This window comes from Lissotriton helveticus, chromosome 1_1, assembly GCF_964261635.1.
Source record: "Lissotriton helveticus chromosome 1_1, aLisHel1.1, whole genome shotgun sequence".
NCBI classification, from domain to species: Eukaryota; Metazoa; Chordata; class Amphibia; order Caudata; family Salamandridae; genus Lissotriton; species Lissotriton helveticus.
The window spans coordinates 1,097,214,536-1,097,230,213 of NC_136057.1; the positions used below are offsets into that span (position 1 = coordinate 1,097,214,536).

The following is a 15,678-nucleotide window of genomic DNA, read 5'->3' on the forward strand; positions in this document are numbered from 1 at the left end:
GGTCCCTACATGAGAAAAAAGGTATTCTCTATGGAGAAAAGAAAAGTGTGCAATGGCACAGCAGGATCCATTCCTTTCTGTATTTAAATGGATGCTATTCAGTATTATGCATGGTAGAAATAGGTGGCAATAAAATATGTCCCGTGACGTTCCCAATAATATGCTTGGAAACCTGTGCCTGATACAAGTTTCCAGGCGCACAACTGGCAATTCATGTAAATTGCAAAAAAAAGTAGCACAACTGCACTTGAATGGAGGTTTACTTTTTCTGTGGCAGATTCCCTATTCTTAGTGAAATGGCCTCACTGCGTACATACTATTGTACTGAATAGCCATCCAACTGCCTTTGTTTGCAGTTACAATTCTATGGTTGAAAGCCTTTAGTGACATCCGCAAAGCAAACTGGCAAGTCTATATTGGGGCCCAACATGACAACGAAAAAAATACGATCCCTGTCTACAAGTAAATTTCAGCAAACATTGACAAATTCTACACATGGCACTTTTGGCTGTAACAAAACGCTGGTACATTGTCAGCGTGCCACCTCAGGGCAGCCTTCACAATGAGTGAAAGGGGGTTCCATGGACACTCCAGACATCCCTTTTCAGGAAGGGGCAGTCACTCACTGTACCTGCCTGCAGCGGGTTTCGTACTCCTCTTAATAGTGCTGAGGGATGGCCGCCTCTTCAGAGCTCTGTATATGCCTGAATGTGCGGCCCCCAGGGTAGCATGAGTTTATGACTGCCCTTGGGGCAACGCATACCTCCTTGAAGGTGCATCATGGTGCACACAAGCTCAGTGCATGCAATATGCAATATGGCCCTCATGGTCCTCTGTAAGGTCATAAATGAAAATGTGCAGGGCCACCCAGGCGCACCCCTTAGAGGGAACAGTGCTTAGAAGCCTACAATTACTGCCTGGAATCTGACATATGAAATGTAATGACGTCACTGACAAGATCCTAGTGTATAGTAATTGCCATCGCTACTGGCAGCAAGCTACATTTGTGCACGAGAAGCAGTAGGGTTTCATGGCAAAGACATTTTTTTGCAGTTTTATATAGCGCAGACTTGACCCTAGGACAATAAAGTACGATTACTTTAGAACTAGACCTTTTGGATTCAACCCAGGAACACCTTTTTTAGATACAGTGAAGTTAAATGATTCGCCCTAAATCCCAGGATGTTGAGCAGAGTTTAGAATATGAACCTAGTTCAAAAGTCAGCATCTCTAGTCGCTAGGATACTGCCCCTCAAATAACATTACAACTAGGACCATGATCTCACTGTAAGCACCTGGTCATTTTAAGAAGAGGCACTCAAAAAGTAAGTACGTACTACCAAAATTATAATACATATTTTAATACCAAAGTTGTTTTATGATGTGATGTCTATTGCAGGAACAATTGTTTTATAGAAGGTGATGGCGGAAAAAGTACAATAGGGCTGACCAATGTGCCCAATTCCCTTGCCTAGGGATACCTGAAAACCAAGGATGGATATTGGCTTCCCACATCAGCTGAGTGCCAGAACTGGCTGTTTCCCGCTTAGCAATTTCTATTTGCACTTAGTGCACCAATTTCACATAAGACATTTTGAGATGAAACGACAGGATGAAGACTCCTTCCCCCAACATCACACACCCCCCCATGCTAAATCCACAACGTCCTCTTTCATGCAGGGTATGATGAACATAGAAAACCGAAACGGCCTCAGGGCACTGTAACTCTACCGATAACATATTCAAAAGCCAAAGTTTTACGACAACCCCAGTGAAAAGCATGGGCAAGGCAAGGAGGCCGCAGTCGCCACTGATCTGCTGTGACCTCACTAAACATCTTTCTCAGCGTCACATAACTCTCCACACCTTCCCGTTGTAACCTCCCCTCACAGATTTGGTCAGGACACTATTCGATTCAACATGTTCAAATGCCACATTTGGGCATCGCAGTTTTAAATAGTACGGCACTGTTTCCCAGTAAGTCTGTGCCAGCTGCGTTCCCTCTTCCTCCACCCATTCTACTTTAAGGCACTATCAGTCAGTAACAAACTGAATTTAGAGCTTTAGAAAAGTAACTGCAAAATAATAGCTGGTAAGTGACAGTGTCATGTTTCATAACTCCAGTTTCATAACTCCAACCTGAGGGGTTATAAAATCAGGCCTGTGAAAGAAAAGGCAAAACTACAATCTCAGAATACTAAGTGTTGACGTTCAATGTGCCACAACTGGTTGACTGTGTCACACAATCCCTGGGGCTTTTTGGCAACTGAGCAATTACTACAAAATCTGCTTGATATGTTGCACATTACTTTCTCTTTCTCGTTGGAGTGTTCATGCTTAACAAAACAGCATGCTGTACAATCTGAAGCTAAATATAAAGCGCTGGTATGGTAGTATGCGATCAATGCATCGCTTGAAGGTATCACAGTGCTGATTTAACAAGCTATGTGATGAGCAGAAAGTAAAACACTATATCGGTGGGTCATTTCGCAGAAACTATTCACAGGGACCAGAAATGGGCCACCTTCAATCAGAACTATTTTAATGGTTCTGTAATAGTAATGGTTGCTTTAGACCAATTTCCAGAACACAAAACAGTGCAAAATAACACCATTGTTAAAGATATAAAACACATTTATCGTTTATTACTCATTGTACAAGATTAGTGACTGTGAAACGGTCAAGAGCAAGCTATTTATAACATGTAGATGTTGGGTCCATTGTTAGTGAAGACCTTTTGATTGTACTACAATCATATCAATAATATACGTATTTATGCAGGTGGAAAAGGAAAAATATGTCTTCAGAAAATAGTGCTTCACATAGTTTTGGTTTAGTTAGCATAACTAAATCACATTAATAAGAGTGTTTGTCTAATTACAGAGAAGTATAAGCTGCGCACAAGCTGAGCATGTTCTTGTGCTGTCTTTGTTTTCAGAAAGTCGGCTATATTCAATTATAAACCATGGTCTTTGTTTGGGTTCAAATGAAACTTAGCTCTAGGTTCATTGAGAAGTGCATTTCTATTTGATGGGCATGAGCAGTACATGTTCATGGGCCAGATGTAGGTAATACCAGATTACCGATTCTTAAATACCGAATCATACCGATTCGGTATTTAAGAACTTGCAATCGGGATGTAGGTATTTTTACCGAATCAATTACCGATTCGGGAATATTCGGTAATTACCGAATCAGTATTTACCGATTCGGTAATTGCCATTGATTCCCATGGGCCTTGAGGCCCATAGGAACCTATGGCAATTACTGAATCGGTAAATACAGATTCGGTAAAATTACCGAATTGACAAGGGGGACAGCGTGTCACTTTGACACCCTGTTGCACCCCTGATTCAGGCATGTGTGCCATGTGACACACATACATGCCCTCAGGGCCCTGAGGGCATGTATGTGTGTCACATGGAACAGGTGTACATGCACAGATGTCCATGTACACAGGAATTCGTTATTTACCATGCAATAGTATTACATGGTAAATAATGAATTCTTAGGGGCCTGTGGCATTGTTTCTAGTGCCACCTACATATAGATTTACCGATTCTGTAAATTTACTGAATCGGTATTTTACAGAATCGGTAAATTTACCGAATCGGTAAATCTACCGATTCTGTAAAATATAGGCCCCCTACATCTCAATCACAAAATACCGGTCGGTAACGGCCGAAATCGGCCGTTACCGACTGGTATTTGGTGACCTACATCTGGCCCCATATGTTTTATTTTGTGATAAAGTTGGTTGTTGGTTGAGGGAATGGAAAGGCTACTTAGCAATAGTCACAAAATTAACCTGTTTCTTAACCCTCTTGTACCTTGGCACAAAAACAGTCAGGCTAAACTTGGAGGAAATGTGTAAAGTATTTATGCAGCACTTAAACAGTAATAAAGTGAAAATATAAAACAAGGAAAATACCACACTAACTTAGAAAATTAGAGTACAGTTTATTAACTTATTTGACATCAAAATGAGAAACATCCACTGAGTAGAGCCGGAGGTAAGAATTTTTACAGTGTAAAATAGCACCTAGAAGATCAAAGCGCTAACCAAGGATATTTAGTTGCATGAGACCGGGGCAAAGTGGAAAGCTTTGGCAGACTGCTATGGAGTGCAGTTGCAGTTCGGTACACAAAGTGGACTGGGCCAGATATACGCTGATGTTCGGACATACAAGATATTTCAAGAAAAATGTCTAAGAAGGTAATATTCAGCTGGGCACATTAGACAGCGCTGTCCGGGGAGGAGGCAACATAATCAGGGAACAGTTGGATGAATTTGCAGTGAAGATATTTATACTTTCCGACTTAGGGTCTGATTTAGATCTTGGCGGACAGGTTACTCCGTCACAATAGTGACAGGTTACTCTGTCACAATGGTGACATCACAACAGTGATGGCAAATATAAACCCCATTATATCCTGTGGGATTTGTATTTCAGTAGACGGGGTATCTGTCACTGTTGTTACGGATTAACCTGTCTGCCAAGATCAAAATAAGGCCCTTAGTCTCATTTATGTAAGTCAAAAATCTCCAGCAGGACAAAGCTGCATGCTGTAACGAACAAGGGCTCCACAAGGCCGGATTTCACTTCTGTGGGGAGCTGCTGAGCAGGATTTGCTGCTGCAGAGTAGAAAACAGCAGGAACTGCCATTAAGTCAGGCTCACCAGCAATGTACCTTATGTGGATTGGAGAGCTGATAGGCAACGGTCACTTGTTAGTTCTTGGGGCACTTTTGGGCAGAGAAGGTTCTAAGTCTGAACTTTTGGATTTTAGCTATCTGGGGGCCTTTAGCACCACAACCAAGGCTCCAGGACTGGAGGGGCACCACTTGGAGCATCAAGACTCATCTAGGCTAGATCCTGGTGAGAGAGCAGGATGGTTTGACCCTTTTTTGTTCCTGAGGCTTTGATCAAGAGGTCAGCTAACAAGCCCTTGGAGTCGCTCTGGAAATATTGGGCACAGAAAGGTATGCAAGTCACAGGCAGCAGGGCAGTCCTCCCAAGTTACAGGGCAGGTAATCGGGCACTCCTTTTGGCGCAGCAAGGCAGTCATGTGAGGTCCAGAAGTGAACTGCAGAGTGGGTCTGGGGGTCCTTGTTTTACACCTGATGCCAGTTTTGAAGTGAAAGAGGGTGTAATAGTGGGGTTCTTTGTGTGTGAGCTGAGGCAGGGTCTTTGAAGTGCAAGCCCCCCCATCCTGACAACACACAGTCCCTCTATTTTGCGGCCTTCTGGAAGGAATACACAAGGGCCAACCGACTACTAAGCCTAGTTACATTGAATGAGTAAATGAGGAAATAAGATGCAGACACCAAATACTTTGGACAAGAACATGGCAGCTTTATAAAACTGATATTTTCAGAATAGTGACCAAACATATGACTTTACCATAAAAGAGGATTTTACAATGTAAACTTCTTAGAAACCAAACATGATACTTCCACCTGCTCCAGAACAATTGTTATCCCTTATTAAATGTAGTATAGTAACCTAATCTTATCCTATGGGAGTGGTAGAGCTCCGGTAGTGAAAAATGCATTTGTGGATTTTTCACTACAAGGACATGCATAATTTAAAAGTTCATGTCCTGCTTTTGAAATGCAATGCACCCTGCAGTATGGGCTGTTTAGGGCCTACCTTAAGGGTGACTTATATTTATTAAAATAAAGTTTTAGGACTGTCAAGGGATTTATTCTGTCAAGTCAAATAGTCAGTTTTTCACTGCATACATGCTGGAATGTCAAGCCTGGGACATGGTCTAAAGGGCTACTTAAGTGGGTGGCACAATAGGTGCTGCCTGCCTACTAGTATGAACAGTTAATGTATTATTCTTCTATATATGGCTGTCACCATAATCTTTTCTTATCAACAAATAAACAAAGGTGTGAAGGGGAAGTTACTTTTTGTGAGTATGTGACACGGTGATAAGGTGATGTCATATATGAAGGATATAAAAGACAAGGGGAAATATGCAACAATGCAATACATAAAAGTAAATGAATCGCTGTCCTTTTACAATGTATCCCTTATTCTCAAACACCGTAGTACAGATCCTATTTTAATTTCAGGCGTGAGAAAAATGTAGGACATGAGTTTGGTGTAGAACGTCGACATTTCGACCCAAAGATATGTGTTATTGAACGAATATAGAAAATGTGGGAAAAGGCAGGATGCAAACTAGACTACAATCAGTTAAGGAGATACACTGATGGAGGGTTTGTCTTGCCAGGTTCACCACCACAGTAGATGGTGAGTTTGATGCATGAACCTACTCATGTAGGGTGTTTTTCAAATTGTACGGATTTAATCCTCAGTTTAGAAGTATTGCATATGAATGTACTTCAGAGCTGCATAGAATGTCAACATAATAATATGTGGTAAATCTTGTGTAACAATGAGCCAAATAGAAAAAAATAACAGTGCCCCTTACAGGATTACCAATTGATTTTGTGGATATGTCCCCATGTAATAGTTGGAGGTATGTTATAATGAGTATTTGTCTGTTTTCCAAGTGGATTGAAGGATACCCAACAGGGAGGTGTCATGCACTAACAGTTGTCAAACTATCATTGAGGGAGTTGATCCCTAAGTTTGGAATGACAAGTGCAGATAAGAGAACATATTTTAAGAATGACATCATGACGCTTTTGTGTATTGCATAATGCATTGATCAGAAGTTCCATTGTAGGTATCATCTTGAAGAATTGGGTATGGTTGAAATGTATAATTGTATTTAGCAACTATTACTGATGATTTGATCATGGATTACTGCAAGGGCCAGGCTGATACAGAACACTCTTTTACCTGGTGCAACTTGCTACAACTTCTGCAGGTACAAAATGGTGCTATGATCTGCAGCCAGGCGGTTGGGTCCACATCAATTATCATATGAGAAAATTGTGTTTTGACTCAAAGAGGAAGGGACTTTATAAAGTGATCTTGGTGAATAGCAGGGGTGTGAAGTGTGGAGGTTTGCTGTATTGGATCCACACATCTCGCACCAGAAGAGAACATGTTGCCAATGAAGGTACATTGAGATAAACCATTGACTCATAAAATTAAAATCAAGTTTGATACATGGATCCAGAAGGAGACAAAATTGAGCAAACCAAGCCATTGAAACTCATAAAACTCAAGCAGATCAATAAACTAAATGATGGGTGCTTCGTTCAAGCTGATGCACCTGGAAGATATACTAATAAATATTATTGTTTCCATGACAATGGAGTGATAATGAGTATTGAGCTAATATTAAAGTTTTGTGAATTAATTCTTGACATGGGGTTTAGATGTAATTGCAGGCACAATAGGAAGATGATGAGTCAATTGATGAAAGGATAGATTGCTCTTGATGAACAAAATGCTATGATAACCTGAGAGAGTTACAGAAGAAAGATCCGATAAAATATAGAAAGGTGACTGAGATAGCATAGTATGAAGATGTGCTAATTAAAAAAACATATCAGAGGAGGGAGTAGTAAAAGTTAAATATTTCATTAGAAAATAACGCTTAACATAAGTTTAGTTAAGTTAGCATAGCTAGACTGCATTCACAAGAGTGTTTGTCACATTTCAGAAAAGTACCTGTTTATTTGTTGTGCATGAACAGCACACATTCATGTTTTTTATTAGTTTTCTGAAAATAATCAAACATTTGCTGTAAACCATAGTCTCTTTTCGTCTTATCTCAAGCTTTATTGAGAAGAGAAGCACTAATGTTTTAAGATTGCTAGGCTATGATCTTAACCTCCACTATTATGAATGTGCAGAAGCAGTGTGTTAGTTTTGCCTTAATGAAATGTATGATTTCTTCTTTGCAACAAATAATATAACTTACAGCCAATAAAAATAATGTGAAACTATATGCTGTTTTCAAATTAATTGGTGATTGCCTTGCTTGACAAGTAGTGTGTTAGTGCTGCCTCTCTACATCATATGATGTGTGAATTTTCTTTAAATAGAGCATTATAATCAGTGTGCTATTTTTAGAAGAGCTAATTCTAATTTTTTGTTGGCTAAAGAGGGATTGATGCTTGTGGTTCTTTTTGTATTTAGGCCTATTTACTATTATTAATGTGGTTGATTGCCAGATGTGCTGTGGCTACCTAATTTCTGAAGGTCAGATTGCATTATTGCATTATTACATTTATTATGAGTTGGTTTTATAGCTAAATCCATTGATTAACTCGTGCTTCCTGTAATAATACATTTTTTGGACTTAATCAAAGAATACTGAGAACTTGAAAAGCCTTACTGAGTTGTATTCTTAATAATCTTGATTGTGCATTAAAGTTCACTATTCTCCTTATCCTGCCCATCTACCCTCCTTAATTAATTAGGGGCAGGAATTGACAAGGTCTTTCAGCCACACCTCTTCATCTATTGGACTCTTATTGTGTTATCCACATTTTCTTCTGTCCACTATAGCATCCAGTATAGGGGAATGGGTCAGCCCCCTTTAGCCGTTGGCTAACTTCACTGGGAGTGAAATCATTTTGCCCTTTCACGAGATGCACAATCGTAAGTGTGAGGGTTGTTATAGGCCTCCCACTTTTCCCACTAGAAAAGGTAGGACTGTGTATCAGGACAGCAGAACTATGAGCCCAATTCCTAGCTAGCTCACATCGACTCACCCGAACCCCTAACCTTCCTAGGGTGGCAGGTGATTTTTGTAACCTCAAAAATGACACTCTGATCCCCAAGGAAATTGTGGAAACAGATGTTACCCTTTTCTTAGTTTATTTATGCATGCCCATGTTAAACACAAGAAAGACTACAAATAAAGTTTTCAATACATTTATTGAAATAATCGTAGTCTTGCACAGAAAGAATGAGCTGTGATTATTGGGCAGATAAAACAAAGAAATGTAAGCAGCATTATGAACATGGTGGAAACAGTCTAACCATAGCAGTCTCAAATAAATATATATATATATATATATATATATATATATATATATATATATATAGCGAAGCAATGGCGGTTAACGCTGGAGCGCTCTGCAGCGGGTGCGTGCGAGGGACCAACCACAGGCCTGCGTCGGTGTGACAGACTGTTTGTGGAGTTTGCCAAATAAAGAAAGTTAATGACAATTCCTGAGTGCGGCGTCTTAACCTTTGAAAAAAAACATATATATATATATATATATATATATATATATATATATATTCTCCAAGCATTTCTGATCTCCCAGACTGCAATCCAGTGAAAAGAAACGGATCGTATATCAAAGCTCCTAGGTTCCCACCAGTTGGAGACGCACTCTGACATCCACTGCAGCAACCTTCATGAGGTAAAAGCCGGATCGGCGAGCGGATCCAGTTTACAGCATGCCTGTCAATTCACGCCGGACGCGTTTCGTGCTCATTGCACTCTTCAGCGGCGCGACAGCCATTTTGACATAGAGGCCACACCTCCCACTTAAAAATATTGGCCCTCCAATGGGCGACTCAAATGAGTCCGCGTTAGTTTGTCGGTCTTGTATTGTGTGCTTCAGTTATGTGCCGCTGTCTGAGCTGTTTCAAGCCCACCAATGGGCCTCCACTCGCACATCCGGCTTGTCAATCCTCCATGGATGCCTCCACATTGAGACTCCAAGAATCGGAGCTCTGTGGCCCCAAATTTCCGGGTGGTGTATCTCCCGCGGCTTGGAGGCCGCGTATAAATCAAAGCTCTAATGTTCCCACCAGTTGGAGACACACTCTGACATCCACTGCAGCAACCTTCATGAGGTAAAAGCCGGATCGGCGAGCGGATCCAGTTTACAGCATGCCTGTCGATTCACGCCGGATGTGTTTCGTGCTCATTGCATATATATATATATATATGTTGCCGTTCCCATCGATGGAATAAAGCACTTTATTTTTTACTACGAAAGCCCTCGTTTGTGGTCAGTACCTGTTTTTTGTGTTGGAGCCTTCGCCTGGTTGCTTGCACTACAGGATTGTGGAATGTTATGTTATTATAAGCTTGTAGAGCGCTGTATCACCCAGGGGTATCTAAGCGCTATCAGCGGATACATAACATCGGTAAGTAAACAAGCAGATCACAGAAGCCCCCATGCCTCCACAAAAAGCACTGTCTTCAGCTTTTTCCTGAACGAAGATAGGTTTGTTTCCTTCCTGAGTTCGGCCGGAAGAAGGTTCCATGCAGGAGGGACAGTGCTGGAAAAGGCTCGGCCACCCTTAGATGTAAGGTTGTACCGAGGACAGAGAAGATTACATGCCTCCGCCGATCGGAGGGACCTAGTAGGTAGGTACCTAGGAAGCCGATCTTTAATGTATTTGGGGGCTGAGCCATAAACCGCTTTGTGTGCAATACAAAGGCTTTTAAATTTAGTTCTTTGGGCGATGGGAAGCCAATGTAAGCTGCGAAGGAGGGGCGTAGCATGAGTTTGCCTGGGTTTTTTTAAAATAAGCCTTGCCACGTCGTTCATCACGACCTGTAGGCGGGCCAGAAGGTAGTTAGGGAGCCCATAGTAGAGGGAATTACCATAGTCCAGCCGAGCTAGAACCAAGGCGGAGACAGCCAGCCTCAAGGTGGAAGAAGATAAAAATGAGGAGAGTTTCCTCAGCTGGCGGATCAAACTCACACAGATGCCCACCACTGATGATACCTGCTGAGTCATAGAAAGTCGGGCATCAATTTTGATGCCAAGACTTTTGACTGCTGGCACTGGGGCTGGAGGCGGTCCCAGTTCAGCCGGCCAGAACTGATCGCACCAAGGGTTGGCAACTGTAGTGATTACCAGGACTTCGATCTTTTCTGGGTTTATTTTTAAGGAGTTGTTAGACATCCAGCTAGTTATGAATTTGAGAGTGTTCTGCATTCTCAAATGGGCCTGAGCATTGTTGTCAATCTGAAACAGGATTTGTGTGTCATCTGCATAATTGTAGACTCTACAGTCCATCCTGTTCAGTGACGCGATCAGTGGTTGCAGAAATATGTTAAAGAGTAAGGGTGACAGGGCCGAACCCTGAGACACACCACAAGTCAGTTTTGCGACAAACTCAGCGAGCTGTACTCGTTGCGACCTGTCTTCAAGGAAGGATGTCAGCCAGGCGAGGGCTGTGCCCTGAATCCCTAGGTCCTGTATCCGCGTTAAAAGTTGGCAATGATTGACAGTATCAAATGCCGCGGATAAGTCCAAAAGGATCAGGGCACAGGGTTTCTTATTGTCCGCCTTACGTCTCAGGTCATCCAGCACGGATAGCATCACCAATTCCGTGCTGTGGTGAGCTCTGAAACCCGCCTGGTTAGGCTCCAAGAGGTGGTTACTTTCCAGGAAGAGGGTGAGAGTATGTAGAACATGCTGCTCCAGAATCTTCGCAAGAAAGGGCAGCTGGGAGATAGGCCTAAAGTCCTTTAAGTTTTTTGGGTCCGCTCCAGCTTTCTTAAGTAGCGGAACCACCCTTGCCTCCTTAAAGTTCACGGGCACCAGTCCCTGCTTTATAGAGTGATTTAGCAGCGGAAGGACATTGTCTTCCAATCCAGGCCAGCCTAGCTTGGAATCCATATATATATATATATATATACATATATATATATATATATATATATATATATATATATATATATATATATTTCTACCTATCCCTACTCCTACTCTGAGAGCATAGTACTGAGTACCATATGTCCGATCTCTTAAGTTAGCCTGAGCCCCATACCTGATTAACTTGGCCAGGGAATCAGCTGAAGTGTGATTGGCAATCCATTTCTGTAGGGTGGATTCATTAGCATCAGCAGAGCTGCATGTTGAACAGCCTTTGTTCCAGTACATTTGTGAATGGAGTGCTCCACTGACCCCTAAAAGGGCAGTGCACCGTTTATATAATAAAATCCATTCTGTTAGAGGTCCAGCTCTGATGCAATGATGTCTGCTGATAATTGAATAAGTAGTACATTTGTTACCACTGAAGAGAAACACAATTTTTATGCAGACCATAACAACCAACATATCTATAAGGCATGTCAAATTGAGGCTCTTTACTGGCTGTAAATAGAATAGGGTCGTTGCAGTAAGAGGATGTGCTACAATGTACCTAAAGGTACTGTGGTGCCTGGAGGAGGAGTATATTAATAATGAAAATCTAAAGTGAGAAGGCTTTTAGATAGCTGTAATAGGAGAGAGGCATTAATGGGTAACGGCAGTAATTTGACAGGCATTCAATAAGTGTATCTTTGTGTTGTGGTGATGGAGAGAGTAAGCTGTCTGGAGAACGGGAGGGAAGGGAAATATCAGTTATGGCAGGGGGCATTGCTTGCTCCCACAGTCAGGAAAAAAATGGGGAAAATAGCTTGGTTCTTGCTGAAGCCAAAGACTTATGCGATTATACCGGATGGAATTACCCCCCTGTAATAATAGATCTTCCCACACCAGATCTATTATTACAGGGGGGTAATTCCATCCGGTATAATCGCATAAGTCTGTGAATGTCCATACAGTAATTTCGCTCCATCCGAGTAATAGTCTGGGCCAACTCCTACAGGCATTGGGAAATTATCCATTGTGGAACAGAGTTACATTTTCACTTCACACAACTAGTTTCAAAATGGTGGCAGGGTGGTTCAATGTGTTAGTGTTTACTACTGAAACATGCGGTGATTAGGCGACCTTGACTTTCAATCATAGTAAGGCAATTGCAGTCTTCAATCCTTCTGTGGTAGGCATATTGAGCAATATTGAACTGGTTAATACTAAAATAAATTATTTGCAAGTTTTAGAATGGCAGAAGTGTTATATTGAAAAAGTTATAAAGGTATTATTCATGTTGCATGGAGATTTTCTTTCTATATACAAGGTTAACTTTGAAGAACATGGAGAGTACTAAATCAGAGACGGACATTTTGAAATAGTTTAAAAGAAAATCCAAACGTTCATTAAACAATAGTAATTACAATGAAGATCCTCCCCGCCCTTCCAAGTACCTGTTATTTTTAAGTTCAGAATCCCTGGTTTTGGCACCAATGCCATAAATGAAGTGTTCCTGTGTGATTCCTATGATGCCGTCTGCAGTTTCATTCCTGATGATCGTAATAACTGGATAACCCATCTGCATGGTCCACTGGTCCATCACTTTTCGGATGTTTACAGATTTTCCTTCCTTCCTTAATGCCTTGAAATAGCAATGTGGAAAGAAAGATATAAATATACGCAAAATATTGCACAACCCTCTGAAGGCACTCATATCACAGCATATTTTGAATTGCACAATCATTCACTGACATTTATTGAATGTACTTCTTGTTATGATATATTGTGTCATGCATTTTTTTATATATTTTTTATTTGAGCAAGACAAAGAGACAGTCAATACAAATATTTTATACATTACTAATAAAAATTCATGTATACAGCAGGAAAAAACTATTCTCAAAATATAATCGTCTAATTCATTCAAATCCAAATACCCTAAACATCAGTTCCACATAATAGCAGCATCAATGAACTTTTCTTTTCTATATATACATTTAAAAAAACGTTTTCCCTGAGAGCAGCAGTTTACTGTACACTACAATACATACCTCGATCATCTACCTTACATAATGATCTGTATCTTACATTGAGAAGTAAATGGATGAGTAGTCTGTCCACGTAGCCTTAAATCTGCAATGTGCCCCTATTATTTTTCCATATGCCTCCTAAAACTGATAGATCTGAGCCAACTTAATAAGCCACTAACCTATTATTGGCACCTTTAATGATGTTCAATTTTGCAGATCAAGGACCAGGCTACAGCTAATGCAATACAAATAAAATATTGCCGATGTTTTGTTAGCTGGAGCCCCATATGCGAGAAGCCAAATAAGACCAACATCGTTGATAGAAGGATAGCCATTGACATGCAATGACTAATAATCTTAAAAAGCTACTGAGAAAAGTGCTGTCGGCTAGGGCATGCAAGAAATATATGAAACATTCATCTTGCATCTAAAACATTGATCCAGAGTTGATGGGAGCATTTTATGAAGTATATGAGGCATATAGTATGCCAACCATCTAGATAGATAAGTCATTCTTTTAAAATTTGCTGCGCTCAAGGCTTTGTGACCAATCTCACTCAACAGTTGGCATTCTTTAATATTTAACCTGCAGAAGTTTTGGAAGTAGCTCCTCAATACATTTACTAGTAGCACTCTGGCGTAACAAACGGTACCAGTTTCCGATTCCATTCAATTTCTTGTTGTTTATCCACCTTATAATTGTACTTGCCGTTTCATTAATCAACATGTAGTCATTTGTAAGGAAACTGGTTATTTGGTTAATACTTAACCATAGAGCTGGATTGTGGCTCTTGCTGTAGTATTGAGTGCCAAATTATCAAGTTGGTAGGTTTATAAAAGTCCTCCAGCTTCAAAAAACCTAGATGCCTCCAAGACTGCAAGACCCCTTGTGAAAGCTGTAAATCCCAAATCCGACAGTCTTGGAAAGGAGTAAGTGCATGACATACCGGTACATTATATGCTTTACAAAATAGCTGGCTGTGTGATACTATTGTTGCTATGGCCTTATATCTTGATTTTTTCGGTAATTTGTTGACCGAAGAAAAAGTGGTAAATTAATTGCACCTTCTCTTAACATATGGTTTAGAATAAAATTAGAATATTTAGATGATGTTGCTGCTAATTGTATCAGCTGACTAACTAAAGAGGCCTGATAATATGTTGGAAAGTCTGGTAATGGTAGACCGCCCTGCTCTGAAGGGTGGAGAGTTTTACCCAAGCTTGTTTTCTTGACTATATAAACTCACACATAACTTTGTCTAATTACCTAAAATATGAGTTTGGCACTCTCAGAGGAAGGTTCAAAAACAAAAATACAAACAAGGAGAGTATCGACATTGTAACTAATGAAACTTGACCGACTAATGACATGGGTAATAGCTTCCACCTCTCTTATAGACCTTTTACCTTTGTAAGGGTATTGCCATAGTTTCAATAGAATAACTTTGTGAAATCCTTTGTTACATCTAGCCCTAAGTATCTTATGGGCTGTTGTGATAGAGTATGTAACCCTGCTGGCAACTGGGCATCCATAGAGTTAAACAGAAGCAAATCTGTTTTGGACACACTGACTTTATAACCACCTAGGCCTGTAAAGGCCTGGATTTCCTCCAGCACTACCTGTATCTTTGCCCTTTCAGCCTTAGGATGTAAGATTATGTCATAAGAAAAAAGTTAAATTTTTGCCATTCCTGTTATGGGGTCTTAAATTGATGGATTAGAACAGAGTTTGTCTGCCAGTGGCTCAATAAAGAGAGAGAACAGAAGTGGGGATAATGGACCTCCCTGACTGATGCCACACCTAATCTCAACCTTTTGAACCTGTTACGCATTAATCATTGTCTTTGCTTCAGCCCCTTTGTATACTTCCTTTAACATCGCTATCAATTGAGATGGAAATCCAAACTCTCCTAAAATAAAAAACAGAGTCTGCCAGTCAACAAGGTCAAACGCTTTTTCTACGTCCATCATTAGGATTACAGCCTTTTCCCTGTTGACTGAAAAGTAATCAATAGCCTGGGTCAAAGATTTGGTGTTGGCAGCCATTGATGACCCTGGCAAAAATCCTGTTTGGTCAGCATGGACCACTTGTTGTGCAGTAGGAGCAATCCTATTCCCCCACCTTTTCATAAATAGCTTGTAATCTGAATTTAATAAG

The 15,678-nt window shown here is 40.6% G+C and overlaps 1 protein-coding gene across 1 annotated transcript in view; it reads right to left on the reverse strand.

Annotated features, from left to right (window-relative positions):
• The window catches only part of TRHDE (thyrotropin releasing hormone degrading enzyme), a 2,026,389-nt gene that overhangs the window by 711,029 nt on the left and 1,299,682 nt on the right, over positions 1-15,678 (reverse strand). The window contains exon 9 of the mRNA XM_078678167.1: positions 12,945-13,132. Within this exon, the coding sequence (XP_078534293.1) occupies positions 12,945-13,132 (188 nt within the window). The remainder of the gene's footprint in view (positions 1-12,944; positions 13,133-15,678) is intronic.